This window comes from Rhagoletis pomonella, unplaced genomic scaffold, assembly GCF_013731165.1.
Source record: "Rhagoletis pomonella isolate Grant_MI unplaced genomic scaffold, Rhpom_1.0 Rhpom_scaffold_00006, whole genome shotgun sequence".
In the NCBI taxonomy this organism is placed as follows: domain Eukaryota; kingdom Metazoa; phylum Arthropoda; class Insecta; order Diptera; family Tephritidae; genus Rhagoletis; species Rhagoletis pomonella.
Window position 1 is genome coordinate 48976339 of NW_023458560.1, and position 15170 is coordinate 48991508.

Consider the following 15170-nt stretch of genomic DNA (forward strand, 5'->3'; position numbering starts at 1 on the left):
TTACTAAGTATAGCCTGGTTTGTAGATGCAGTTAAAGAAAATACATGAAAAGGAACGATATTTTTTTTTAATTCAAAAAAATGTAAATATTTCCAAAACGGTAGCACTTTTACCTGAAAATTTTTGGTTTATCAGAGAGTTCACCCCCCCTCCCACCTACCTTCCCCTAAAGTTTGGCAGGTTACTTCTGGGACACCCTGTATATATGTTTATAGTTCTGTTTAAGTTTTGTAGCATTAATATTCTCAGCTTTAATTTAGTTATTATACTCGCCACAATTTGTTGAATTCGGTCTTGTTTTTGTTACAGTAAAATAATTACTTGCGTTTTCTGAATTATTCATTTTATAATTTAAGTAGGTGTATTAATCAAATTTTCCGCTATGGAATATGAAAAACAACAACTATGTACGTATTCCCATTTACATAATTATTTTGAAGATCGCGCTCTGATAACCCGCCTAGTTAACTAACATAAACGTATTTGCATTTATTTCTTTCTCAAATGCCATGGATTAAATAGGTTTTTGAGCGCCCGGAGCGAATAATGATATGCCGCCCACCTTTGCCATAACAAAGTTAGTTACAACCTTCAAAATTACTTGTTTTTCACTGTAAAGTTTTCTTTTTTGAAGTTTTCATTTGAAGCAGTAAATTTTGTAGGTGAAGATAGCGAAATTAAAAACGAGAAGTCGGAGGAGCATTTATCCGCATGGCCGATTTCGATAATTCTTTTTTAAATGAAAGGTAGTACCTCAGAGGTGGTCTCATGCTAATTTGGTTTAGATCGGATTATCGGATCATGAAGAAATTACCAGTAATCTTAAAGTTTTACATGAGAATTGTAGTCGGTTTTGGTTTTTGCTAAAACAATACTTGTTTATTTAAACAATAGTCTTCGAGGGTCTTCTGCAAATCGATAAATTGTTTAAGTGACAATTTTATTTTTATTTTCTCTACAATACCTCTGTGAACGCTAAGCATACATAAACCTAAATTACAAGTACAAACTAAGTAGAAAGTATTAAAAGATAATAATTATTTTACCTTTTTTTTGAAGTAAATGACCGATATGATTGACCAAAAATCATTAAAATTTTCTGTTACAATTTATTTTTTGTAAAGGAAGAAAGCACCAATCCGCTGTTTATAAACACAATTTATCAGACTAAAAAAGTAAGCTGAAAAGGACGTTCACAGTTGATAAAATTATCGGATAAAAACCAGCAGTTCATTAAAACTACCGAAATGGATGTGAAGACCCCTAAAGTTTTGATTAATCTTAAATTTTTTGAATTGGAAATTGATTATGAAATGCTTAGAAGGAAACTTACAATAAAACTTTGGAATTTAGAGGGAGCTTGTGCTCCCCAGCCTGTACCTGCGTATGCCCATGGAAGGAGGCCATGAAGCTAGAGAAAGATGAATCCAACCTGTAAAATTGTTGAGCCTAAAGAAAATTTACAAAAATAAAAAGAACGTCAGAACTTGGTTTATCGCGGCTTTATGTTTTCGCTAGGTAGGATATAAGAATGTATGTATGTATGTACATTAGGGTGGCCCTTAAATTTAGGAAACAAATTTTTACATCAGATTTCCTAAGCCTCAACCCTTACGTCGATGCCACTACCTTAAAATCAAATTACCGATTTTTTTCAGTCTCACCCCATCAATCGGTAATACCACGGTCACAGATATCACATATAAATTTTGGCCCCGATTGGAGTCGGTTAAGGCGTGTCACACAGGGGTCAAAGTTCAGATTACCCTATGAAAACGTCTTAACCGACTGCAATTAGGACCAAAATTTGTATGTGACATCTTCGACTTTAGAAGTATCGATTTTGGATATTAAATGAAAAAAACAATTTTTAATTTTTTAAGTCTCCATAGTGGCATCTGGCCTTTGACCCCTTTGTGACACGCCTTAACCGACTCCTTAACCGACTAGATGAAAAAAAAATAAAATTTAATTTCTGTCAAGGTTTACTCACTATTGTTTAACCTGTCATAGTTTTCTTTCTCGAAAATGCATTAGATAGATTACATCGTTAGCTAAATTTTGAGGACGATGAGACGTCGTGATTCTGACGGGCTTTTCATTTATTGCCTAGTCATTCACGTTTTCCCAACAATCGAAAGTCATTTTGAAGATTTTTTTTACTGTCATGACGATTTGACGATTTTTGTGACCAAATAACGATTTTTCTTTATGTGCAGCTTTGGCTGGTTCTTAACTTTGAATATACTAAAAGACAACTCAAAATTCGTAAAACTCAAATTTGTAAAGTTAACTTGTAATTTTTTTACGTATAGCAATCAGAAGCTAGAATAAAAAGAAAGTGCTTCATTGTTTCTGCTTGATTAAATTTTTTATATGTTGATGATTTTTACATGCAAATGACGATTTTTGATAACCAAATTGACGATTTCTCCCTTCAATGACCTGGCAAAACTGGGTGCAGTTGATCTTGCGGACCGTTTTCTTCCCAAAACCTTCCCATCTTTGTTCAAATTAGAGCCACAATGAGCCTTAATTAGTATAAATATTGGAGTGAATCTTGTTAACAGCACATTCCAAATGCTTATCTATCATCTCTACTTACATATTCGTATATACTACTATTTATATAAATATGTACATACGAGTATGTACAAATGTACTTATGTATGCATGTTGTACATATTTCGGCGATATTACAAGCAATTATGTACATGAATCGAGTTTTAGATGTCACCAAATCAATTAAGTTATTAAGTTCTATATTTTTTCAATTATACTAATTTAAAAATTATTTACTTATTGGTTCATAGTAATTGGCATTTAACGGCATTAACCATGGAATGCCTCGCTTTCATTCGCCGATTACTTAAGGTTTAAATACAAACCAGTTGACCATTGACCGGTGACCCAAATGGGGTTAACACTCTGCTACTTATCAGTCGCCTGGTTGTCAGTGAAAATGAAACCACCCTATCAATTGTATCGGCTTACAGTTTATTTGCAGTTTCGTCTATGGCTGAAAACTCAGTATATTAGAGACTAATAGACTACCACAGCCTTGTAATTGAAATGAACAGCTTAAGGTAAGCTTTCACTAGAAACTCCCTCCAATCACTTTAGTATTTAGCTTCGAGCCATAATTATGTCAAAACTATCACCATTTCACTATGGGCCAGGAAGCAATCCAAACTGGCTGATTACAATTCTAGAGTCAGATTGGAAAAATTCCAAAAGGCGGATACAATATGGCGGACGATATTTTGAAAATCGATCGGATTAGCATGAAACTTCTTACTCAGTTGTTGTTGGAGTCGCTGATTAAGGATTTGACATTCAATTTTTAAAGCTCAAAATGGCGAAGGTGTTGTTGGGGTTGCTGATTGAGAAGAAAAACTCAGAATTAAAAAATTCAAAATGGTTAATCCAATATCAGTCACAACCATGGTTGCCACAATTGGTAACTTTCTACCAAAAGTGGTAACTTTTAAACGGTTTGGTAACTTGGTAACATTTATTTCATTTTGGTAACTTTTGCAACTAAATATATATTTGCATTACTAGAAAGAAATGAATTATGTTTTGCATGTGCGTAATTATAAAAGCCCTCCGAGTTTTAGTGGCAGCACTACTGACACTTCTACAAAATTATTTCGATAAAATTAGAGTCATCTCATATTTGTAATACTGGAAATATTTCAATTACAGTGGCATCACCAAGGGCTGCACTTCTAAAACAACTTTCGAATTTTCGCGATAAATTTTGAATTCTACCATCTCACATTTCAATAGTGGCCATCTGGCAATTCTCGGTAAGGTCCGTAAATCGGTAAGATTATTCCGGCACAAAAAAAAAATGTCGCGTGCTTTTTACTAGACCCACCTACCGACATGTATTCCGACCCACTGAATTCAAATCTTAGGTCCGTTTGATATGTACACTAAATTAGTAAAAGCGAAAAAATAGCAAAAAATTTGCAATTTTCGCAATTTATTCGAAATTTTGTACGAGTCAAACGGAAGGTTAAAAGCACCCGCAACTTTTTTTTGTGTGCCGGTGCCATTATTCCGTGAGTCGCAAATATCGGCACATTCCGAACGAAAAATGACACTGAAATTGGCACAACGTCGAAACCGGTTTGTCTCCAAACCAAATTTGACAAGGGATGATGGAAAATCGCTCCACATTACATCATACTCCTAGCCTGTCGGAAACACCAACAACGAAAATGAGAATAACGGCACATGTAACAATTAATTGTAAGAAAAATATTTTCTAATAAAAAAAATTATTATAATTGTCAATAGCATTTTCAATCTCGATAATTTATCAAGAAAATAGATTTAAATTTCTGTGCTAGAACTGGGAGTTCTTGATAAATAATAAAAAATTTAAAAATTATAAAAATATTAAATTTATTAAGTCACAGAAACGGGCTGTAAGTATATACACATTTGTTGTGAAATATAGCAGTTTTATTCAGTATATTTTTTTCTCAGTGAATAAGTGAAGATTTGGTAACTTTCGGTAACTTTTCTTAAGAGATTTTGGTAGAAAAAAATGTTGGCGAGTGGCAGCCATGATCACAACAGGCGGTCAATGTATTCGCCACTCGACTCTCACACCTGCTCTCTGAGAGGAGTCTTCAACAAAACGATATACACGAGCTATGGAACCACATCTCCTCCTCATTAAGAATCGGCGCCGAAGAAGTAGTCGGATTTCAGCGAGTCTGATACGATGAGGAGTGTCAAAAAACTGCTGAGAAAAAACATGTCGACTTCAGGGCCACGCCGCGATCGGGCGCAATGGGAGCTATGAGAGACCGCCATAGGGAGCTGAAGGGGGAAGCGAGACGTATTTACCGCAATAAGAAGAGAGAGGCCGAAATAAGTAAGTGCTTGAAATGCTGGCCGCCAGCTGAACTGAACCGCTCAGACAAAATATTTGACAAGAGCATGCAATTGCTGGCGTATGCCGACGACATGGACATTATCGGTAAAAACAAGAGTTACGTTTTTTCTGCGTTCTCGGAATAAAATAGAGAAGCAAAGCGATGGTGGTAAACGAAGGCAAAACGAAGTATCTTCTGTCATCACACAAACAGTCAGAGCATACGAGTTTTGGAACACACCCCTGCAAGAACAGTGACAATCATTTGACCGGTAAAATGACCGACAATCCTGACAGGAATACTCGTCATTACTTTGTATGAAAGTTTCTATCAAAATATTAAGGGCAATGTGCAAAATTTTATGGAAAAAATCGTATACATGTGAATCATCAATGATATAAACATTGGTCACAAATGAATAATCATGCTTGATGGGATCTTAGGTCCGTATTGACAAATCATACTTGCTATAAAAGTTGGTCAAATATGACTGATCACAATTGATGGGTTTCGACGTCATATTAAACAACATGAGCTTTTCTCTGCACATAACATTATTAAAATTTCTTGTTTAATTTTAAAACACTTTAATTTTTTTTCTAAAAATTTATCATTTATTTCTTAGCACTTTCTCGGTAAAACTTTCGACCGCGTCCTTTCGCTTCTAGATTTTTTATTGTGATTTATAATGATGTAATATTTTCTTTTCTTGTGAACCTTTCCATCATCAGTGACAATCATATGACCGGTCAAATGATAGTCACCGAAAAAAAATCGTATTCTATCAGCATTGTCAATCATATGACAGGTAAAATGATTGTCACTGTTCTACCCGACTCGACTGGAATATACATTTTTGCATATGTGTTAATTTTACTTGTGAATGTGTTGGAGTTTTAGTCATTCGCGTCTTGTAGGGACGTCACTGTTGACAGTAACATGTTTGAAAAAGTGGACGACTTTATATATTTGGGAACTAGAATTAACACCAATAATAATGTCAGTCTTGGAATCCAATGGAGAATCACTCTTGCCAACAAGTGTTACTTTGGATTGAGTAGGCAATTGAGAAATAGCGTCCTCTCTCATCGTACAAAAATTACACTATCTAAGTCACTCATCAGACCCGAGCTGGTGTATGGCGCGGAAGCATGGACAACGAAAACATCTGATAAGACGGGTATTGGAGTTTTCGAGAGAAAGAATCTGCGAAAGATGTACTCGCCTTTGCGTATTGGCGACGGCGAATATCGCAGACGATGAAACTAAATAAATATAAATTCTATTTAGTTAAAATACTCTAAAAGGTTCAGCGTATTAAGATGTAGAATTTTTCGGAAAAGAAGTGGAAATTTTATCCCGCTAGTATAATTTGGTTGGGGTCCTTAAATTGTGGTTCCACTGTACATCCAAATGCACCTACATATATATGTATGTATGCATAGTATATTATTATTTTTAAATGAGTCAAAAGCAGTTTTTTAATTCTTATATACTTTTTGTTATTTCTCAGTGGAGCCGAAAGGGTTAATAAGCAGTCAAGGCATAGCGACTTCAAACTATGCAACTATTTTTGGGCTATTAAAAACCGTGAACATGTAATACTTAAAAAATGAATACACATAAGCTAATATATCTATGAAACAATTGGGTATTATTATTGGTAATCTTCTGCAGAGAAACAGAGTTTTCCGATCGGAAAATATTGATTTTTGAGAATTCTATACCATTTCTACGAAAAGTTGTTTTTTCCCCATATAAAAATACATGGAAAACTTTGAGCGCTTTGAGTGACCTCTAAATATTTTTTGATTTCAAAATAAAAAAAGAATCCTAGGGGTGAGAGCACAAAAAATGCCGACTTTACTTTTTCTCCACATGCATTTTTGGACCACACTAATATAGATATGTACATAAAAATCCGCCATTAGCTGCGATTATTTGTTATTATTTTTTAAAAGCTACAACTCAGAAGAGAATGCGCAGCTTAAGCGCTAAATGATAATGTACATACATACATATTTTGTAAACATGTGTACGAAAGCTAGAGAGACCATGAGCGCATTAAAATAAATAAATATGACAACTTTTTACAATTTAATAAAATTTTTTTACTTTCATCTATTTTTTTAATTAACGCCTTCGCGCCACAAATACGCTGTTGATGTTTCCTACAGCTTTCGGGGTTGAGCAGCAAAATATTTCCACCGAAGCGCTGAGCTCATTCCATTATTGACACTACAACAGAATGGCAGCGGCTCATTTTGAGATGTGTTTACGTGGATTTCTGCTGATCATCGCGATTAGCACAGTTTTGAGCGCTCCACAAAATAAAAAGATAACAAAAACGAATATAGCTGGTGGTGGGCCGGCGGGTGTGGTAGCGTGACTGCAAGGTGAGTGAGCGATAACAAAAAAAAAGAAAATTTAAAACGTGTATTGAATTTAATCAATTTCCATATTTATATACTTATTAAAATTCGCATTCCTCAGATCCAAAATGCCTACAGCCTAAGGAGCCTGGTCCGTGTCGCATGAATCTCGATCGCTTCTACTACAATGCGCAAACAAATGCCTGTGAACCCTTCAAATTCGGTGGTTGTCGTGGCAATGATAACAAATTTTGCTTCTTGAAGACCTGTGAGGATGCTTGCGTGGTAGCAAAAACAATGGCAAATAATGCTGCTGCTGCTGCCGCCAATTCGAAAGCATCTGCAGCGGCCGTCGGTCCCAAGGCAGCAGCAGCGATTGCACCCATATCGACGACGACAAAATCACTAATTGGAGCACAAGCGCAACCACAACCAGTGAAACCAATTAAATGAAGCGAATCGTTGACTACTACATATCGAATGGGGTTAGTAATGTTTTCAAAAAATCAGAAATAAAAGCTGAAAAGTGCTCAAAAAGCATTTGAGAGGTTTTGCATTTGTCATAAGAAATAAAATTAGCAGTCAAGTTAGGGTGATCTGCCGATTTTTGGAATCGTTGCCATGTTGAAAACAAGGTTCGTCAAGGTTTTTTCTAACTCTAATTCGGTACAATAATACAATTATTATATCTAAAACTATTGGATGCTAGCTATTTTAACTATTTAGTAGTGGGTTCCGAGTTGAATACTTTCCGAGCTGGAACGTCGAGGTCCATTCGAACGACATGGCCAAGCCAGCAGAGCCGTTGTATTTTAATTCACTGCACTATTACTACGTTTATACGCATGCATAAGTCGCTTTAATTCATTTCGCCGCGATTCAAAACATATGTATAAACTGAATTTCAATTCGCTTTGAAAGAGCGAAGTGTTTTAGCTCACACTCCATTTCAAATCGGTAGTTTATTTTTCCGGGCAGTTAGAAAGAGTGTATAAACACCGTTCTCACTCAAAGCGAATTGGAGATCAGCTGTTCCGCTCAAATAATCGCATCAGTATTTAAAAGCTGACTAATAATAATCGTTCTTTTTCTTTGTCACGATTTTATAATGCCGAATAAAACTAGAGTTTTATCACTTTCCATTATGTTAACTTATAAAATATCAAATGAAAACAGCTGATTTTATTTGCTTTGGAGACGGTTACTTTGATGCCAATATAAAGCCGTAAGTATAAACACTAGAGCGAAATATGTACGGTGTCAATGCGCTTTCACTTAAGTCGATTATTCTGTGCGTATAAACGTAGTATATGTCTATGTAAAGCTCATACAGCTCATCGTTCCATCGTCTGCGGTACTCGCCGTCGCCAATGCGTATGTGTGGTTTTCGTACGTCGAGAGAGGACTTTACTCCTGAATTGAAACAACGTTTGGTAAACGGCTTCGTCTACTTGCCTCCGAAGCAAATTTTAAGCGGCTGCAGAAGTTCCTCCCTGAGGTTTTTTTCGCTTTTCTCATGACCCTTTTCAACTACATACTGCAGACTTTTGATTTTTAGATATTTCCAATGTGTCTTCTTTCCATCTGTTCTTGTATGTACATATATAAGGAGTGGTTTGAGAACCAAAATATTTTTTTTGCATCTAGTAATTGTTATAGGAATCTTGAAGTAGAACATATGCAGAAAACAAATTTAATTCGCTCTAAGATGTAAATGGGAAAGTGACAGCCTATGAAGTAGCTTAATTAGCATCTTCTCGGATGGCATGTATTCTGACAGAAACTCTCTGTAAATCTCATTTTTAGGCTTCCACCACTTTTCAGCGGTTTACCAGCAGAAGTAGCCGCTACGTTGAACTCTCTATTTGCACTGGTCTGTGGACTACTCCTCGACTCAGCGTGCGCTAGGCGAAAATTCGCTCTTTAAAATGCATTTATGCAAGTTTTATGTACAGAATGAAATAAAAAAATAAACTTTTTAAAGTTTCATAAATAGCATTTTATTTACATAAAATTTACAAAGAACTCAGACATTTTCAGCCGGCCTTAAAAAAGGGGAGATTATAAATTCTTCGGAGTATTTTTACTTCTTTTATTTATTCCACCGCATAACTTTGCATTGCGTGAACCGTTTTTTTTACCGGAAAGATAGTACCTTAAAGGTCGTCCCGTAATTTGGTTTAGATCCGTTCATTAAATCAAGAAAACATTAACGGTTAAAGATGCACTCAATTTTCAAAAGTAATAAAAAATTTTACAAAAGAATTTTAATATAAATACATTAAATCTTCGAATGCTTATTAAGTACATATCAGTGGTAAACTTGTTTAGGCTGTAAAGTGTAAAAAGCAACAGTTAGTGAGCATGCACTGCATATTTTTAAGACAATGTTTTCATTCGCAGTTGAACTTTAAAGAGTTCTCAAGAAAAAAGAAAAATTCTTACAAAATGACGAACAAGAAATGGAAAACAAATTTTTTTTTATCAAAATTTCTTAAATCATAATAAACTTAACCCCAAAACCCACCCTTTGTGTTCAGTACGTGACAAATTTGATATGTAAAAGTAAACAGACAGTGTTTAATTTCAATTCAATTCAATTCAATTCATTTATTAAGTCAATGGCAAAAAGCCTTACTGACTAGATTTACAGATTCCTTAAACTTAAACTTAAAACTAATAAAATATTAAATCAATGGCGGATTATCTCGGTAGTAAGATTCAATATCTGCCTTGAAATGGGACCTTGACATTGCGAAATCGAGATCAATAATTCTGCAGATTCGATTTAACTCGTTGAGCCCTCTTATAAGTGGGGCAAATTTGAGATAATTCGATCTCAGAATACCAATATAAAAAATATTAGTAGAGCGTAGAGCTCTATTAGGGATATTAAAACATATCTGTCCAAGAAGAGCTGAACAATCAATGGCACCGGAAATTATGTCAAAGATAAACATTAGATTTTGAACAGCTCGCCTAATATCGAGCGGCTGAACATTAATTAACATACACCTGGCAGGATAGGGTGGCAGAGGACTAATAAAATTGAGAGGTTGAACAGCAAATCGTGTGAATTTGCGTTGAACTCTTTCAATTCTAACAGAGTGTGTTTTATACATGGGATTCCATATAACCGAGCCATACTCTAATTTTGATCGCACTAAAGAATTAAACAAAATTTTCCTAGTATAGGGGTCTTTGAAATCCTTCGCATAGCGTCGAAGAAAGGCCAAGTTAGAATATGCTTTCGGTATAATATGGTTGACATGGTTAACAAAAGTGAAGGAAGAGTCAAAAATTACTCCCAAATCACGAAATTCCCGAACCGATGCAAGAGCTACATTAGAAACCAAATATGTAGACGCACGCGCATTCATAGACTTGGAGAACGTTATGTGGCAGCACTTACTACCATTGAGGCACAATTTATTTTGAATAGCCCAAGCGTTAAGAGCATTCAGATCTTCCTGCAAAAGCAGGGCGTCCGATTCAGAAGAGATCCTGCTGAACAGTTTTAAATCATCTGCATACAATAGATAATTTGCGTGCTTTAGGTGCAAGCCAACATCATTGATGAAAATTATAAATAAGATGGGACCAAGGATACTACCTTGTGGCACACCTGAGGTTGCAAGAAAGTTGTAAGACTTCACAGACTCAATTTGGACGAAAGAGATTCTATCAGTGAGATATGACTTAAGCCACAACAAAAAAACGGAGTGGAAACCTAAGTTTTCCAGTTTTGACAACAGTATTTTGTGGGATACTGTGTCAAACGCTTTAGAGAAATCGGTGTAAATTGTATCAACTTGACATCCGTCTTTAAAAGCAGAAACACAGAAATGAGAGAATACAGCAAGATTAGTTGTAGTCGATCGCCCTGCAACAAAACCATGCTGGCATGGATCGATTAAACTTTTGATCGCAAATGCAAACTTTTCCTTGACTACTTTCTCAAAAAGTTTGGAGCAAGTAGACAATTTAGAGATTGGCCTGTAATTTTTTACCTCATTTCTATGGCCTGACTTGAATATTGGAGTGATCGACGCCAATTTCCACCGATCAATGAAAGTTCCGGTGGATAGCGAAACATTGAAGATATGGCATAACGGAACACTAAGGGAATAGCTACATTTTTTGAATAAAAATGAACACAAACCATCAATATCCTTTTTCGATGAAGATTGTAAGGACGATATTCCATTAATAATATCTGTTTCGGATATAGACATTGACCCAAAGTCCAGGGATTTGGGTGTACCGATAAAAAGGCTGTTAGCCGTAGAATCAGAGTCAACAACAAAGTTAGATTTGAAAAAGTAAGCAAAAAGATTTACGGAATCAACTAAGTTATTTGAGGAAACTCCATTATATTTAACACAGGTGGGAATATTACCAGAACCCTTTTTTGAACGTACATAGTTCCAAAAAGATTTCGGATTTTCTTTCAATTCATTCTCGCAGTGCGGAATGTATTTGTTGTATAAAAATTTATCGAGTACATTGAACTCTCTCATATAAAATAGATATCTTTCTCTAAATAATATATCGTTAGTTGCTTTGTACTTCTTAAAAAATTTGTTCCTTTGGTTTTTCAACTTTTTTAACCTAGAATTGTACCAAGGTAATCTATGTTTTTTAACCGGAAGCAGAGACAGATTTCTACTAAATACATCAGACAGTTCAAGCAGAAAGATGTCGAAACATTCGGCAGCGGTTTTACCAGAGAAACTAGACTCCCAATCAACTTGCGAAATGCTCGAGTTGAGTAACTCAAAATTTGCATTTTTGAGATTAAACGATTGAATGTTTTGAGGAGTTCGGTCTATAGGGACAAAGTCTACAAATTCTAAGGTCAAAGATAGCGGCACATGGTGCATAACCGACTTAGAAATGGGAAATTGACACTCCGTCAAATTAGAAATTAAATTATCATCAACAAATATGAGATCTAATATATTGTTTAGCATATTCGCATAAGAGTTAATCTGAATAAGGTTACAACTAAAAAGGGTATCTAAAAAATTTATTTCATGCGCATAATTAACATTTGTTGGAGTTAAAATTACATCATTGTGCAATTTTGACCAACCAACCTTATTTAGATTAAAGTCACCCAAAATGCAGAAATGGCTATTTACATTATTTTCGTAAGTGTCGAGAATGTTATATACGTGGGCGCAGTACAACGAGTCGATACTGTCAGGCGGAATATACGACGCACAGATAAACAGATTACCAGATGGGCCGCATATAGAAACACAAAGTTGGTCTAGAAGAGAGTCACTGTTAGAGAGCTGGACAAAAGAAGAGAGGAGTGAACGCCTTACAGCAATTAAGACGCCACCACCTCTTAAACATCCAGTTTTGATGGGATCTCTATCTTTTCGATACGTATGGTATAAGATTGGGCTAAAAAACTCGGCATCAAAAAAATCGTCGTTAAGCCAGGTTTCGACAATGACATACACATCGTATTCATAACGTGATGAGGCTAGGAATATATCTTTAGCTTTAGTTCTCATACCAGAAACATTTTGAAAGTAAATGTTTAGAGTGCTATTAGAAGAAAGGTTAGCCTGTTTAGCTACTGATTGCCCTTTGCCCCCTTTCCCTTGTGAAAAAAACGGAAGGGTTTAACTTTGACATCCGATGGCCATATAGATGGGTCAAGCAACTTGCTATAAATAGTAGGCGAGATCCCAAGTTTAAAATTGCATCTTACTAACGATGATGGATCTATGCCCTTCTTAATAAGTTTATGGCAGTGAAAAAAAGATGGAGAAATGTTTGTTGTTCTCGACACAAAGTCGATAATATCGCTAGCATTAACAGACGGCTTAAAGGACGACAGATGTAACCATTTCAGACGAACGGCTAAGTCAAGATTTACATTAAAGTTACTTCCAACAACAATAGTGGACGGATTCCTGGTTTTGTATACAGTTGATTTTGTAACTTTAGAAGCATTCACTGGGGCAGAAACCCGATTAGCATAAGCAGCGACATTAGCATCCGTGGGGTGTTTGCACCGTTTATGTTATTATTATCGTTGTTGTTTGTTTTTGGTAACTCTTCGGTATTCGCATTCTGTGCTGATGACACTTCGGTATTCGTATTCTGCGCGGGCTTGTTTGCATCGTTTATGTTGGAAGCGATACCGGGCGAATCATTCGGTGGTGCAGGTAGTAGCAAGTCATTAGTGTCTGCCAGATTATTATTGTTGTTTGTTTTTGATAACTCATCGGTGTTCATATTCTGTGCTGATAACACTTCGGTAGTCGTATTCTGCGCGGGCTTGTTTGCATCGTTTATGTTGGTAGCGTTACCGGGCGAATCATTCGGTGGTGCAGGTAGTGGCAAGTCGTTGGTGTCTGCCAAATTGTTATTGTTGTTATTTGTTTTTGATAACTCTTCGGAGTTCGTATTCTGTGATGAGTCAAATTTGTTTGATTTCGTAGCAGCACTAGATTTACTGCCTTTGTTTGTCTTTTTAGATTTATTAGCAGGTTTTTTTGTTGTTGTAGCAGAAACAGGATTTTTGTTATTCACTGAGTTTCCAGTTTCGTTAGTCATATGTTTGTTATGTTTGTTATTGTTTCCGCTTAGACCATTAGCATTATGTTTACCATCAATTAGCATACGGAGAGAGCTAATCTCGGCAGATAAGAGATCACATTTTTGCATAAGCAAAGTATTATCACTTTTAAGAGCATTTATTATCGTGAGAATTTGAACATTTTCTGAACGAAGAGTAGCAATGTCACTAGCTATACAAAGCAAAGTTACTTGTTTGTCACCTGTTTTCTCACTTGCACTCCCTTTTTCAAAGTTTGACGTAGGTTGAGTGGTTGGGGGCGGTGTAATTGTAGAAGCACGACTCTCATCCCAGCAAAAGTTACAATAAAAATGTTTATTGGATGCAAGCAGAAAATCGAGATCCATCACTGACACGTTGACACAGTCCAAGTGATAGCTGAAATACAATGCCGGCGAACGGCGAACTTCGCCGAATTGGGCGATGCCGTCGTTCACCGGTCGCCCTGCTAATTCGCCTACTTTAACACAATTAGAGCGGCGGCGAACACAGCTGATGCAATTATTTGACACTGAAAATTTTTTCTGCAGAGTGATTGAAATATCTGTACATTAATTTCAATATGAATGAAATCTCGCGGTTAATACGCATTATCAAAATTATAAATATTATGTGCGTGATGGTGAAGATGTATTTGCTTGTGCGCCAACGATTAAAGAGGAGATGGTGGGTACGTCCAGTAAATCTTACTAGACAACGTCTTGGTTTCCATGAAACCTGTTTTGCCCAATTAAAACTGAACGATAAGGAGGATTTCTTTAAAGCAACACGAATGAGTGTCACCAAGTTCAATGTCCTTTTAACTCTGCTTAGAGAAAAGCTTCAACGGTTTTCCAGGAGAGAGCCAATAAACGAAGAGATCCGCTTGGGAATTACTTTGACGTAATTAAGTTCATATAGATGTAAACACATTTAAGTAACCAAAAATATTCCCTCAGATACTTATCACAAGGCTGCAGTCCACAGTTTTTGGCTTGGACCCACAAAATTGGCGTTTCTACAATAAGAAACATAATTTACGAAACATGTGATGCGATTTGGAGCGAATTACATTCAGTATATGTTTCCCCACCAAATGAAAGAGAGTGGAAGGACATTGCCGACAGGTTTGCCAACAAATTTTTAGCTTGTGGGCTCAATAAATAATGTTTTCATGTACATATATGGAAAGGTTTTATGTGAAGACAGGAATGCCGCATTGCCTTGGCGCAATAGACGGTAAACACATAAGAATAGTTTGCCCTAAGCGTAGTGGTTCTCTCTACTACAATTATAAAAAGACATTTAGTATCGTCTTAATGG

General features: G+C 35.9%; 2 protein-coding genes across 2 annotated transcripts; both read left to right on the forward strand.

The window, feature by feature from the left end:
* Positions 1–7133: 7133 nt before the first annotated feature.
* On the forward strand, positions 7134–7809 carry LOC118741698 (tissue factor pathway inhibitor 2-like). The gene is made up of 2 exons (XM_036473672.1): positions 7134–7291; positions 7389–7809. Exon 2 carries the CDS (start codon positions 7430–7432, stop codon positions 7718–7720), a length of 291 nt encoding a protein of 96 aa, XP_036329565.1. The 5' UTR covers positions 7134–7291; positions 7389–7429; the 3' UTR covers positions 7721–7809.
* Positions 7810–14252: 6443 nt separating this feature from the next.
* LOC118741699 lies at positions 14253–14882 on the forward strand (the record flags this gene model as incomplete). The annotated part of the gene is given in 2 exon segments (XM_036473673.1): positions 14253–14750; positions 14807–14882. Coding segments are annotated over 2 exon segments (396 nt in total), but the record flags the coding sequence as incomplete, so codon positions are not given.
* Between the last annotated feature and the right edge of the window lie 288 nt (positions 14883–15170).